Source organism: Epinephelus moara, chromosome 7, assembly GCF_006386435.1.
Source record: "Epinephelus moara isolate mb chromosome 7, YSFRI_EMoa_1.0, whole genome shotgun sequence".
NCBI classification, from domain to species: Eukaryota; Metazoa; Chordata; class Actinopteri; order Perciformes; family Serranidae; genus Epinephelus; species Epinephelus moara.
Window position 1 is genome coordinate 34,940,563 of NC_065512.1, and position 15,416 is coordinate 34,955,978.

The following is a 15,416-nucleotide window of genomic DNA, read 5'->3' on the forward strand; positions in this document are numbered from 1 at the left end:
CTCTAAATCCTGACTGAAATTCCTCAAATAAATTATTATCATGGAGAAAATCACACAGCTGGTCTGCGACTACTTTCTCAAGGATCTTTGACATAAAGGGAAGATTAGATATTGGTCTATATCATGTGATGATACTATTAAATATGGTAGCTGTTTCATCACAAAATCTGGCACAAGGGCCCATCATAATAGTGTGCACTGGGGCCCATCCTAACTACTGTATGCCACTGATACATAAGCTACTTATATATTAGCTTAATGTTTATGTGCACTGTGACAAATTCCTGAATTGCTTATTATTAAGATAACTTACACATTTTCATCATAATATAAGTATTATTAAAGAATGCATAGTAATATAAGACAAACAAAAAAAGATTAGTAATTTATGCATTCATTCATTTTCTGTGACTGCTTACCCTGTTAGGGGTTGCGGGGTAGTATAGGTATGTATAGGTTTAAAATTTCATTTAAATACAGTCACTCTACTGCTACAACCATTCCAGTGTACAGGGACAGATGTAAAATGTCTAAAATATAAATATTTAGTTAATAAAATACTCAAAACGATTTCTTATCATTCATGTTATTGTGACTATTCATTTCTTTAAAAAAAAAAAAAAAATCACCTATAAGCTACTTGGCAAAAGATAAGGGAAGTCATCAAGTTATAATGTGGTAGTCCAGAATTGATGGAATCATTCCAAGTCACAGTTGTGGAAAGTTCAAAGGTCACTTCCATCTGTGTCATCTACAGGGCTCTTTTCCCACTGACTGTTAGCACGCAACTGATAATCATTAACGTAGCATGTAATCTAATTAATAGATTTTTTGAATATAAATGAAAGGACTTGGTAACTGTTGTTACATGTGTCCCATGTGTTGTTATTCACAGTAGTATATTAATTTGAAGTCAAACAATTTTTACGTGCCAACTTCTGATTGAGTCCCAAATGAGATACTGTGAAAAACCTGTAGGAAATAGTTCTGATTGGTAGTTTAACTGATTGTCATTTTGTTCCACTAATCATGATACAGTGCAGCTGTAATTTTGTTTTTAATAATGTAAATAGCAACTGCTGTGTGCAGGTAAAAAAGTAGTGACATATTTTGGCTCAGGGAACTTCAGTGATCTTATTTAATTCTGCTGTCCATTGTGTGAGTATACAACAAAATTTAAGTGATAGATATTCCACCTGTTCTTCCTTTTAGTGACCAGTTTATGTCAGAAGAGGCCGCTGTAAACATTTCATTGTGACTGTGCATGCATTAACCAATTAAGGCTTGGCATGCACTTGCCCTTTACATTAAATAGACTACCATATTCTTGTAAGAGTAGCCGAAAACAGTGGGAATAACTGGTTATACACCTTAGTAATGGTAGTTGTCCTTATAGGCTGTATTTCTATATCTTTACAGTCAATATACTACATGCTGTGTGTGTATTTCTGTTATCCTGCGCAACTATCAATTATGGACATACAGTATCTGTATAAGTGAAAGATGTATTTAGTGTATATAGATTTTATATTACTTTATTTTTTATTTTATCTCATTTTTATTTTTGTAATATTTTTATCCTTCTTTAGCACTAAATCATCTTTGTTTTTTGTTTTTTTTTGCTTTTTTGTATCTTGCTTCTGACTCTTGAGCTGCTGTAATATGTGCATTTCCCCAGTGTGGGATTAATAAAGTCTTATCCTATCCTATCTAGATAATTTGGTTTATAGCCTAACTGTGGTTAGTTAGCCAGTGTGTTAGACGAGCCTAGTCTTAGTCACTTTTACTTCACCAATGAGTTAATTTAGTGATAATATGACATAATTTCTTCCATAGCACATGTAGGGTAGGATATAATCATTTGCCTTTTGACTTAGTTAAGCCAGTGGTGGAATGATCATTTGTAAGGGAGACTGGGGATGGTTGCAACAAGTTGTATTCCTCCAATCCAAAACATGCTAGAGTGATAAGACCCATACTGCACATACAAAGAATAAAATCTGGTGACTGTGGAGGCCATTGGAGTACAGTGAACTCGTTGTCATGTTCAGGAAACCAGTTTGAGATGATTTGAGCTTTGTGACATGGCATGTTGTCCTGCTGGAAGTAGCCTTCAGAAGATGGGTACACTGTGCTCATAAAGGGATGGACATGGTCAGCAACAATACAATGCTCAATTGGTACTAAGGAAATATCCCCCAACACATTACACCACCACCAGCAGCCTGAACCGTTGATACAAGGCAGGATGGATCCATGCTTTCATGTTGTTTATGACAAATTCTGACCCTACCATCTGAATGTGGCAGCAGAAATCGAGACTTGTCAGACCGGGTGACATTTTTCCAATCTTCTCATGTTCAATTTTGGTGAGCCTGTGCGTATTGTAGCCTCAGTTTCCTGTTCTTAGCTGACAGGAGTGGTATCTGGTGTGGTCTTCTGCTGCTGTAGCCCATCTGCTTTAAAGTTCGATGTGTTGTTCGCTCAGAGATGGTCTTCTGCATACCTTGGCTGTAACCAGTGCTTAGTTGAGTTACTGTTGCCTTTCTATCATCTTGAACCAGTGTGGCCATTCTCCTCTGACCTCTGGCATCAACAAGGCATTTTCACCCAGAGAACTGCCACTCACTGGATACTTTCTCTTTTTGGACCATCCTCTGTAAACCCTAGAGATGGTTGTGTGTGAAAATCCCAATAGATGAGCAGTTTCTGAAACACTCAGACCAGCCCATATTACACCAACAACCATGTCATGTTCAAAGTCACTTAAATCAACTTTCTCCCCCATTCTGATGCTTGGTTTGAACTTCAGCAGGTTGTCTTGAGCATGTCTACATGCCTTAATGCACTGAGTTGCTGCCACATGATTGGCTGATTAGCTATTTGTGTTAACAAGCAGAACCGGTGTACCTAATAAAGTGGCTGGTGAGTGTATATGAAAATGGGCTGATTCCTTTGTCTGTTTACCAAAAGTAACACTTTTCACAGTTTTATAATACAGGTAGTCCAAAGACCACTAAATGTCACCCTCATCAAAAAAGTTAGTGGCTCTCAGAAGTTTTAACACAGATGTTTGCAGGTGAAGAGAGCAAACATTTTGAAGTTGCATTGATGTTTGTGACCTTCTAGGGACCAGAAAAAAGCTGTGTGCCAGCCAACCCCAATCTCCCCTACTTTTAACTTCACAACATTTATGTTTGTTTCTTTTTCTTAATCCTTCATTATTTTATTTTATTTTATTTCAATTTATTTTATTTTATCTTGTTTTATTTTCAGTTTTATTGTGCAGTTCTTCTCAGTGTGGCCTCCAGGTGTCAGTGTTGCACCAGCCCGCTGCAGAGCCGCTGTCAGAGCGCAGCGTCTGGACTCTCTCTCCTCTTGAGCACCGCTGCAGCTCGGTAGCTGCCGCGGAGTGTCGTCGCGCTGAAGTCAGTCCAGACATCTGATTTCCTCTGTGCTGAGGAGATCCACTCGGGGTTGACCAGCGTGAAGGCAACAGGGAAACCGTCTGGCTCACTAGCCTGGGATTTTTCCCCCCTCAGAGATTATTTTGAAATCTGGTGGGGAGCGCTTCATTACACAGAAACCAAAAGCAGCGGGCAGCTGTAACAACTTAGGAGATAATTTTGTTTCCTTCCACGCTGCACACAATCAATAAGGTTCAAGTGGGAGTCGCTCGGATGCTGTTAGAAGAGCTGGGGAGAGGGCAGAAGCACCGGCGCGACACCAGATGATGTCCGGATTATTATTTACTTGAACGACCTTGGGTTATTTCTTCTGTCGCCGGATTATTATTTTTGTTTTGTTGGAATGGAGCAAACCCAGACGCATTTGCCACACTCTGTTAAAAGTATGTACAGCTCTACAGGATCACTGCACACACTGTTGACATATTCATTTTAATCTCATGTTTGCAGAGGTATTTCCATTGAGGCTCAGAGCAGGTTTGCACAGTGTTGTTCAAACAAATCAGTCATCAGGTTTAATCCAAACCCAATGTGTCTGTCTGACAGCTAATGGATGCTCCCACACTTATTGCATATTAACATTAAGCCACGTTTACCACTATTGAAATACACTGGCATAATATCAGATCTGGCAGAGGATTTTGTGACAGTTCAGATTCCTGTGTTGACGTGCTGCACCTCCAAATGTTTTACTCACAGGGAGACTCCCCGCTCTACATAAATCATTCATGGCCTGCATGTTGTGTAGACTACAGCATGCAGCTTTCTGAATGAAGCACATGTTTGCTGTGCGCCAAGGCCTGTAGTCCTAGAAAAGGAGCTGTCACTGTGAATCAGGCTGCGAGGCTCGGTTAGTGGAACAGATGGGAGACACAGGCTTACAACAAAACAGCATCAGTGCACTCAAGCTAGAGACAGACGTCCCTGTGTCATGCAATACAAAATAGGCCGAGGGATTGAGTCATAAAACACTGTGAGGTAGAGGAGGGGGGGGCGCGGGGGTGAATGAGTAACACTTGATGTGCAGAGGAGCAGAAAAATAAGCCTGCAGAGGTGAGCCACCAGAGGCCTTAACCTCAAGCCAGTCATTGGAGCCCGGGTCACACAGTTGCCACGACCACTGTGAAAATCTTTCACAATCCTCTCCTCGTTCCCACCATCTGGTATTTGTAGGCTGCCTCTGATGGAAAATAAATCACTGAAATCCTCACGCTATCTCTTTCCACTCTCTTTCTCTCTGCAGTTGAGGAAAGGATGAGTTCTAGCCAGCAAGGGAGCAGGACTGACTGTTTCAACACCACCAGACCTACACAGGGATGGGCCTCCTAGCCAGTCACTCCCCAGTGCCCTCTAAAACACCACCCTCTACAGTGTAATACTGATCGTCACACATGTTGGCACCCAGACATGGATGAGAGTGGGAGTGGATGACAGGAGCGCAAAAGTGACTGCAGCAGATAGAAGTTCAGAGGAAGCACAGAGTTGCTTGTGGGATGTACTAACTGCTCACTTCCAAAATCAAAATGAAAACACTGAGGTGTGAGTTAGGAATCTAACCAAAGGTTCTCGCACCTTACTGCCACCGTACATCTCCCACCCTAAAGTCGATCAATGCCACATCCTCCAGAGTATGGGGTGTGTCAAATCCAAAAGGAGCGACTCTGCAGCCCAAAATGCGAACTCCACAGAGAAGTTGGAAGGCAAAACCAAGGGGGCGAAGGGCGAGAAAGCCTACTTGGTTCACTCAGAGATGGGCCCGGCGGAGAACTCCCCTCAGGTCAGCCCCGTGCTGCTGGAGTACGCCCAGAGGCTGTCCGAGGAGATCGTGTCCCGGGCCGTGCAGCAGTGGGTGGAGGTAGACCGCCGTTACAGCGACATCCCTTACATTGAATGTGATGTGCCATGACACGGGATGGGATGTCACAACAGACAGGCCAGGCCAAGCCGAGACTGCCTTGACCTCAACACTGGAGGTTCTACATGTGATAAAACAAGGCCAATAGTCTCAAACGCCTTCATTCAGAATGAATCCTTCAAGCACCTACCTGCTGTGAGCAGGAATATGAATGAGCTGTCAGTAATTCAGCTTTGACCTACTTTTGGATTGGATTATATGTACTTGGAGTGAACCTAAAAATCCTCCAAAGCGACCAAAGCACTCTTATCCCATCCACGTTCCTGTGATTATCTGCATCAAAGCTGGAGCCTGGAGAGTCTTCAGCTGGATATCATCTTTCTCAGTCCTTATTTGTCCCCTCTGCCAGTAGGTGTTGGCTCTCTGTGGCTGGACCTCATAATGCAAAGCAAGAAATCCTATCAGATATTGCCTGGAATTGTAATGTTCCTCCTTGCCAGTGAAAGTCTATCCCGTCCATTGATGCTGTCCCAGGGCCAAGATTCCTTCGTCTTACGGAGGAAGCTATTAATAGATCCCTTCATTTGGTGGAGACTCTCACTTGAATACTTGAAAACCCTCACTGGTATCATCAGGTCAGAAACACACCCAGCTGTCCGGCTCCTTCTGGTCTGAAAAAAAAAAGCTCAACAAGCTGAAGTCCTCCCTTAATGGCGTCCCTGGAGATCCTGCGGCTGAGCTGCAAAGGGGAGCATCTTTCTCATCTCTGCTTTTCCCACTGCCATTAGGCAGCCTCGACCGCAACCCTACATCCAACAGGCAAGGTCCTCGAAATGAGTCCAGGAAATTATGTTCAAAAATGATGTTTCCTGCACTCCTCCTCCTGCACAGATATTCTGTATACACAAGTTGGGAACTTTGACATTAGGTCCCACATCACTGGGGACCTGCTGGCCTCTTAGCCACAAAGAAACCAGGGCACGAGAGAGGCCTGACACACTTTTCAAAAAGGATTTGGCCCGTCAACAGAACTTGAGTTATAAAACACAACAAAACAAAAAACATGGTTTTGGCTAAAATGTTGTAGGCCAAGTTTTTTTTTGCTCAACATTGTGTAATTGTATTACACTAACCTGAAAAATACTGCCATCTGACCTATAGAGGATAACAGCACAAATATGCAGACCTTGAAGCCCATGACATTTCAATCCAGTCTATATATGACTTGATACTAACCAGGGGACAGAGTAGATATATTTGGAATAGAGGTTCACAGCCGCCAAAGTCCTTAATGAATGTTACTATGAGCCCAACACTGTTTTCTACTAAATGATTTATATCAGAGGGATATTACACAGGTCTGTTCACTGGGCCGAAGGGTAGTGTAGCTGCACATTTGTGCACAGGTACTCTAAACTATGGAAGCCGAGAGCGTCTATGCTTGCAATGATTTTTTTTTACTGCCAATATCTTGAGGTCACAAGTTAATTATTTTGTTATCTCGAGATAGCAAAACTCATTTTATTGTGATTATGGGTGAATTTTTGTAGATTCTAAAGAAAGCAAAAGGCAGACTTCTTGAGATAATGAGATCATTTATCACGAAAAATTTACTTTTGTTTCCCAGAGATCAGCTACAGCAGGCTATAATGATCATGTGATCTCGAGAAAACAAAACGTTTTCTTGTGATAGATTAGGCTATTGTGTTATCTTTCAAGATCACATGCTAATTATAGCCTACTGCGGTTAAATGAGCCCTTGTCGATTTTGAGAAAAACAAATATATGATGAATTATCTCTTTATCTTGAGAAACTGGCGGATTGTTTTCTCAAGAATCATAACAAATTAACCCATTATCATCAAAAAATGAGCTTTGTCTTCAAGAAATTGTCAAATAATTTACTCATGATCTTAAGATAATGGCATTAAAATAATTGCAAGCACAGCCGTTTTCGGCTTCCGTACTAAACGATGTCATTGGGATTTACCCAAAATTCAAGTCACATTGCTAGCCACTAAAAAGCATTGATGATGACGCTTAAACTGCCACAATTATTTGCAGTGATAACAGCTTTGAATAGTGTTGTAGTAATTACATAAAACCATACTAGTATGAACCAGTAACTGTAAGAATATGTCAACACAAGCTGATAAGCCATATAAAACAGTGGCAGGGTATTTTTCTCTCCACTTGCCTTCTCCCCAGGTCTTCTCTTATAACACTAAGTATTACTCTAATTGTTTCAGAAAACTGGCAAGTGCCAACACCATACAGCTGATGAGTAAGTCACATCATCATCATGTATTGGGAAGTCTAACCAATGCAGTTTCAGTGCTGTCTAAAACTTAGTGAAAAGCAGCATCATTCAAAAGTCGTCATTAATGGCATTATCAAGTTTACAATTGTTTAGGTAAGCTGGGTGACGATGGATCACAGGGCTGCTGACTGAGAGAGGTCTCTCTAAAGAAACATGATGGGTGTTATAAAACACCTCCCCACACGCACAGATCACTCTGAAAATCAGCTCATAATACATAACTTGCACTAATCTGTGTGGACAGATTAATCTTTTGGAGTCGTCCCAAACATGTTGTGAACACACTGAAGATTAGAGATGACACGCCATATTCCTAATTCTAATCTGGTGCCATTTGTTTTGCTTCAGATAAAATGATAAAGGCTAATCTCCCTGCTGTGCTGAACTGTTTTCTGTCAGTGCTGGGATTTTTAAAAGCAAAAGGCCTGTTTTAAAAGCACACATAAGAGCTGATAGCAGCGTTAAGAGAATGTGATAGACAAAATTTGATCAGTTCATGCAATTAATAAACGTGCACATTTTCTTTACAATCCACATGCAGAAGGATGATGAGTAATTTTGTTTTATATGTTGACTTTAATGACATTGAGAATACTGAACCCAAACTGGATGGTGGCAATCTGTGTCTGCCATAATGCTGATGTCAGGCTTTACTGTGCATTTCGAGTGTGATGTCATCACCAAGAAATGTGGAATCCCCTGTGAGATTTAGTTCTGTAACTCTGGCAAAGATCAGGTCTTGTGGTCGTCTCAAAGAATAGCAGTGAATTGGAGTCAGCCATGGAGGGACTGAATCTGCACAACAAAGAGTAAAAAATGGGATCGAATGTGAACACCTGTCTACATTCAATCATCTGTGTCTTCCAGTTGATGCTTTTGGCACTGACTGAAAGGCTGACAGTGCTTCCTCTTGGAAACCATGATTATTTTAGAGTTTTTAAAGGTTACCCATTTTGAATTATTGAATAGCAGCAGGTGTTTCAACAGAGGTGGGAGATGCTGCTAAATTGGCCGCCAACCCTCTTGTAGGATTTATTCATCTTAAGAAGGATAGATTCCCTTGAAGGCTGTAGTGCCCTTTGGTACTGATTAAATTAGTGCTGCCGCTAACAATTATTTTCATTATCAATTAGTCTGTCAATTAGATCCTTGATTAACCTTTTTATCTATAAAATGTCAGATAAAAGTGAAAGGTGACCTATTTTGATAGTTTTATTCAACAATCCAAAACCCCCAAAGATGTTCAGTTTATTATCATATATGACAAAGTAAAGATTACATCCCCACATTTACTGAACCAGTACATGTTTGGCATTTTTATTTGAAAATTGACTTAAACAGTTAATAGATTATCACAAATAGTCTCTGATTCATTTTTCTGTCAATTGACTAATTGTCAGTTCTTGTTTAAGTTACTATTTTGTTCTTTGGCAGCCAACCTGCCAGTCCTTAAAGGTCCAGTGCGTAGGATTTAGTGGCATCTAGTGGGGAGGTTAATGAACTAAAACTTCTATCATGATCCAAGTGTGTAAGAGAAGTACGGTGGCTAACGTGACATGCAAATGGACCTATCTAGAGCCAGGGTTTGATTTGTCCATTATGGGCTACTGTTCTGGGCCTCTGTGGTGACCCACTCTACTACCCATATGTAGATATAAACGGCTCATTCTAGGGTAACAAAAACACAAAAAAATCTTATTTTTAGGTTCAGATTCAGATTCAGATTCAGAATACTTTATTAATCCCCAGGGGGAAATTGTGATAAGGTGATTATAAACTAACCAACATTCTGGCAATAGATGCCCCTAAATCCTTCACACTGGATCTTTAATTCTCTTTACTGCCAATCTTGTGCAGCTTGGCAAAGTCAAGCAAGTAAATGATCTGTTTAATTTTTATATGGAAAAAAATATAAATTCCTTCATTTGTTGAATTCCTGGATAAGTTTGTTTAAAATCAGGTATTAGTTCATGATTCAAATTTGTGCCACTCACTGAAACCAAGTCAGCTGATCCGATAATGCACTATCTATGATGGGTAAATATCAGCAGAGGTGACATTACACTATTCTGTAACAGGGTTCGGCCCCCTGTACCCACGATGCCTCTGATGCATCAGTGTTTAACAACAGCCAAAGTGACCCATAGACAAAAAAAACAGTCAGAGAGCAGTGGAGTTGAAGCAAAAAAAAAAAAAAATGAGCAGACTTGACTGTGAAGTGAAACACAAGCAGTAGCCAGAACCCCCCTGCACTGTTTCCATGACCTCTCTGCTGCCAAATAAGTGAGAAATGGCCTCCTGGAAGCAGTCCTATAAGATGAGACATGTCGGCCTATCAATATATCATCATAAAATAACTTATAATGTGTGACTTTTTGCATATTCCTGTAGTCCAGTATTCATTTCACTTGCAAACTGTACATACAGTATGTGTAAAAACTCATGATGCCAATAAATCAGATTTATGCCTTCTATCATTACAGAAACATGTCATTATTTCTAAATCACCACTTCAGAACAACCTCACAATGGTGCTTTTCAACATATTAGTGGCACATTTAAAGGGACCGTTCACCCCCAAATCAAAAATGCATATTTTTCCTCTTACCTGTAGTGCTATTAATCAGTCTAGATTGTTTTGGTGTGAGTTGCTGAGTGCTGGAGATATCAGCTGTAGAGATGTCTGCCTTCTCTCCAATATAATGGAACTAGATGGCACTCAGCTTGTGGTGCTTAAAGTACCAAAATATTCATTTGAAAGACTTGACAGCAATGACTCTTTCCAGAAATCATGACTCAGTTACTCAAGATGATCCACAGACCTTGTTGTGAGCAGTTTCATATACAGAGTATTTTCTACTGAACTACACCCGCCAACCGTGTCACAGTGTAAACGGAAGCATGCATCTACTGCTAGCTCACCTAGCACCACTGAGCTAACTAGTGTTACAACTCAGCTGAGGAAGATCTCACACTGTCAAGCGTGAGCCTCTTGTCCATTAGTAGATGCTAATTTCCTTATGTGCAGTGATATGGTTAGTGGGTGTAGTTCATTAGAAAGAAAGGTCTGTATTTTTTGGCACATTGAGCACCACAAGCTAAGCATCTAGCTCCATTATATTTGAGAGAAGGCAGACATCTCGGCAACTCACACCAAAACAATGTAGATTGATAACAGCACTACAGGTAAGAGGAAAAAATACTTATTTTTGACCTTGAGGTGAACTGTTCCTTTAAAATAGCCAACGTGTCAAACAAGAGAGGTGGTGATGCTGCATCCTGTTAGAGAGTGAACACACGGCAAGTTTAAAGTTCAGCTGCATGAAGAACAAACACTAAGGATTTAGACGTGACTGCTGGCCAGTGCATGTTTGAAGAGCAGATGGGGCCCATAAAGCATGAGGGTTTATCTGTGACGCACAGAGAAATACTCAGACGATGTTCTCAGTGTTTATGGCCGTTTATTGTCTGCAGTATTTGGAGGTCATCCTCTGAGCCACTGTGAAGGCTGAGAGGCTGCTATTGAAATGAGATGTGTGTTATTGAATCAGACTGTGAATGTGAAGCAGTTCGAGAAACTAGGTAGTATGTAGTGAGGCATAAAAAATGCCCACCCCACCCCATATACTGATATAAATATATTAAGAAAAATAAAACTGCTGCTGCTACAACAGACAATCATGCACCACCATCTGAAATAATAATCGTAGTCATAAATACACGCAACAAATTGCCATTATAATTAATACTGGTTCTAATGTTGAAGTGTACTGCAGCTCTGCGTGTGTTGTTGCCACACCCCAGCAGAAGCCGTTGCTTCACTGCTGTGGGTGCATTCAAGGACAAACACTAAACTGTCTCTCTATTTTATTACTTTCAAATGTACTAAAAAGTAAAAAAAAAAAAAAAACTAATATGAATGTTACATCACTGTTGTTTTGTGAAGTGTAAGTGTGTCAAAAAATGTTGCAAAAAAGGACATAGTATAACATGTAAAAAAGTCTTGTGTATGTACTTTTCCTGTGGCACTCTCAATCATATGCTGGCTCCCTAAAATGTATGGAAATAGATTTCTGTCACTTTAATTTGTGTGAGGAAATCAACAATCCGTGTGTCAGTGTGTGATCTATAAATGTAAAACAACCTCCACAAATACAAAGAAAGATTTTAAACTCACAAAAATATTATGCAAATGTAATACTGATGTGCTGATGTGAAATGTAAATCTGCAAGTGCAGAATAGAGACTCACTTATAAAAACTGGATTCACAGATATCAGTTTGAATGTTGTAAATATAAGGAAGCTATTCACAAATGCTTTCCATGTATTTGTACATTTTGTAGATATTTTTTAATTTGCGGAATTTGTTTGTGTTTTTCAGATCCATTTTATATTTGCACAATAGTTTTAGGAACTTACAGATATTTATTTGTATTTGCCAAAGGTGTTTTATATTTACAGATCACACATTTAAACATGGGCTGTCGATCTGTTCACACAAATAATATTGAGAGAAATCTATCTCCATAAAAATGGCACTCAGTCATCAAAACTTTGAGAATCCCTTCAAAGTGCTCTATATGGTTAGTTTAGCTGTTTCTGAAAAATGTCTCCCCACAATTCCCACTGCAGGAGGCGCAGTTTGAACATGGTCCCCCCAATGTTAAATAAGTTATTACAGCCCTATAGAGAGCAGGGTCAGCTTCAGGTGTTATTTGTTATCCGTAGAAATATCAGACAGGGTGGTAGTGGTCGTTCATTAGGAACAGACAAGTCTTTAATAATCTTTTAGACCATTATAGCAGTCACACAAAATATTCAGCACTTCCTGCTGATACTGTAGGTAGAACACAACAGTTTATAACCCAACATGCAGCTACAATAAATATTTACTTTATAGACTTAATATTTGAGCAGCAGCTTAGTGCTGATAACAAAGCCACTCTGACGTGTCAATGTTTCACAAGACCACTCTAAAAGCAGGTCATAAAAGATCCTGCCCTCAATGACTGTAGTTCTTGAAAACTGTTTCTTCACGCACCAAGAACACACAACATTTTAGATTTCATTACCAACTCTCTTTATTGCTCTTTGTTCCAGAATCAATACCTTACTGGTGTCTCAAAAATAATGCAGATATTGAGAACTTATGTTTAGGGAGGTGATTTGATACTATGAGGTAAACTATAAAAACTCACTATATCACACACAGAAATACAATGTAACAATCATGTAAATGCATTCAGTACCAATAATGATAAATGTCTAAATCTGCCATTTGTTTTGGGAGTGTTGTTTGGATGTGTCAGAGAATTCTTTCTTTCTTTATCCATCTAAAAAAAGAAAAATACAGGAAACAGACAAAAACTACAGAAACAGAGACAATATATCATCTGAATGAGAACAAGTGACCAAACTGCAGAAATACAGATAATATTGATCCACGTCACATCAACAAACACCCACAGGAAATGTAATAAAGCACTCAGCGGTGAGATAATTTCTCCTCCCATGTCCTCGTGTTAATGCTGCTGTGCGGCAGGTTCCTTGCAATTGCAGCAGCAGTTATTCAACTTATGTAAAAGAAAAACACTCCACTCCACTTCCACTGCAGAGCAAGTTTACACTAAACATTTTTCATGTGTGACACACAGGGCATCTGTAAGCTGCCTCTTCTGCTACTATTTTTGATTTCTAGCTGTGATGAATCAGACCTTCTTTTCCTCAGCTGCAGAGGAGCAGCCTGGATCTTCCTGTAAAATGTCACTGCAGTATTTAATAGTACTGAGTCAAACTATTAGGTATATGACCTATGGATGTACTTGTTGTAAAATACCAGACTTTCTCTCATCCTCAGCAGTACAGTCCTCTCACATGACTGACCATAAAGGGATGTGGGGACAGGAGGCTCAAAGAAGGCTTAGTGGTGTGTGTGTGCGTGTTTGAAGGTGTGAAGCTTCATAAAGTCAGGTCTTTCTCTCCCAGTGAGGAGAAGCACTGCTCCACAGCTTGCTCTGACACCTCCTCCAGTGTTGACGGGTTCCACTTGGGATTCTGGTCCTTGTCAACCAATACTAGAAACAAAGAAAACTATTAATTATTGATCCTTTAATACCATTTATAATCGATATTATTTTTTTCTTTGTTCTTTCAGTCTTCACAGCTCTCTGTGCGATCCATACAAATGATGCTACGTCACTGAAATTCACATCCACCCAATTCTACTTTTGTTGCCCATTCACCACCGTGACTTACCGGCTCGTACACCCTCATAAAAGTCGCAGCCCCTCTGCAGAACAATAGAGAAACAATCTCATGAGATAAAATCATTTTAACTTGAAGATAAATGCAACTTAATGTGTTGTAGAATACAACGGGATCCTCAACCGGTGACTAACTGATCGGAGTGTCTATTTGCATCCGGGTGAGAATTGAATTTTAATGCATTATAATGGATCCTGCTGTGTGCTGTGATTGGCTAGCACTTGTCACGTCGATGGGTCATGTTTGGAGGTGGGTAGGATTTTGGCAAAAAGGTCATAGTTAGGGATAGTACTCGCCAAAACCAGATACTGTCTAAGAATAAATGTACGTGCAAAAACAACATATGTACTGCTAGAAAATCAGGTGACTTAGTTAAAGAGTGACAGTCTGTAGAAAGAGTCAGGTGTGGTGGGTGAGTGGGTCAAGCACAAGGCTTTCACACAGGAAAATGCATATAGCATTGTTAGCTATGGACACCTGAGCGCAAATAGTATCTGTCATAATTCAGTTATCTAATTCTATCGCTATAAGAGTGAAAAGTATTAAAATGAAGCTGGTGGATGTTGATAAATTCTCTGTAGTTTGACGCTACAGTTTTACACAATTAAGTCTGTTGGTTTTTACCATGCAAGCCTGGCTCAGTCGATACTCCATCACCAACACATCCTGCAGGCTCAGAGTTGCACCCGCCTGCAGCTGCCTATAGGTGATTTTCAGGGATGTGGGAGACATCTTGGACAGTATCTGGAAGAGGAGACGGAGTAATAGTTTTCAAACAGAGAGGTGGTGATGGACTGCTTAATTTGCTCTTAGATAAACAAGCAAATTATCAAATAAAATCATGGAAAAAAACAAGCAAAGTAACGTGTTACTAAGAACAAAGATAGCTCTGAATGTTTAATGTACAAGGCGCGATGGTGAGTCAGTGGTGTAGTAGTAACTGAGGAAGTGGGTTCATCATAAATATTTGATGCCTGAGCTGACCCCACGCCCACCCCCATTGGCTCTGATTCAGATCTTCATGGTCTAAAAGGATACAGGAAGTGTTTACATGTTTGATAGACCCAGCAAATGAAAGCAGCCAGGCAATATTTGCTAAGCCTTAAACAGTTCTTCAATATGAACCATACTTCAAATGTTACAAATCAAAATAATAAACTATAGCAAAAAAAATTATAGCAGATAACAGCTGACTGCTGGTACAGTATTATTAATCCTCGGGACAGTGAGGAGAGGGTGGGGTCCGTGAGAGAGGGGGTCTAATCTGGGGCATGTGCACTGTTTGTTACATAGGCACCTTCCCAGATTTGATCTCATTGGACCATCTGAGTGTAAATGACAAAAAAACCTAGATTAGAGAGAAGAGTCACATTCAGAAGTGTCAGTTTTAGAATCATTCAGGAAAATGTGTGGAATAAAGCCCCTGTGGTCTGCTCAGAGCTCTGAAATCTCACAGGAGGGATTCTGGTCAACAAGACACAAGACTAAGACTAACACCATTAAGTGCTT

General features: G+C 40.1%; 1 protein-coding gene and 1 long non-coding RNA gene across 2 annotated transcripts in view; one reads left to right on the forward strand and one right to left on the reverse strand.

Moving 5' to 3' along the window:
• The first annotated feature begins 5,382 nt into the window (after positions 1-5,382).
• On the forward strand, positions 5,383-13,233 carry LOC126392654 (uncharacterized). The gene is made up of 2 exons (XR_007570203.1): positions 5,383-9,347; positions 9,409-13,233. It is a non-coding gene; the product is annotated as an uncharacterized LOC126392654 (long non-coding RNA).
• The window catches only part of hibch (3-hydroxyisobutyryl-CoA hydrolase), a 34,827-nt gene continuing 27,609 nt past the window's right edge, over positions 8,199-15,416 (reverse strand). Inside the window, exons 12-14 of the mRNA XM_050048165.1 lie at positions 14,532-14,651; positions 13,899-13,932; positions 8,199-13,717 (exon numbers count right to left, since the gene is read on the reverse strand). Of these exons, the coding sequence (XP_049904122.1) occupies positions 13,602-13,717; positions 13,899-13,932; positions 14,532-14,651 (270 nt within the window). The 3' untranslated portion in view covers positions 8,199-13,601. The remainder of the gene's footprint in view (positions 13,718-13,898; positions 13,933-14,531; positions 14,652-15,416) is intronic.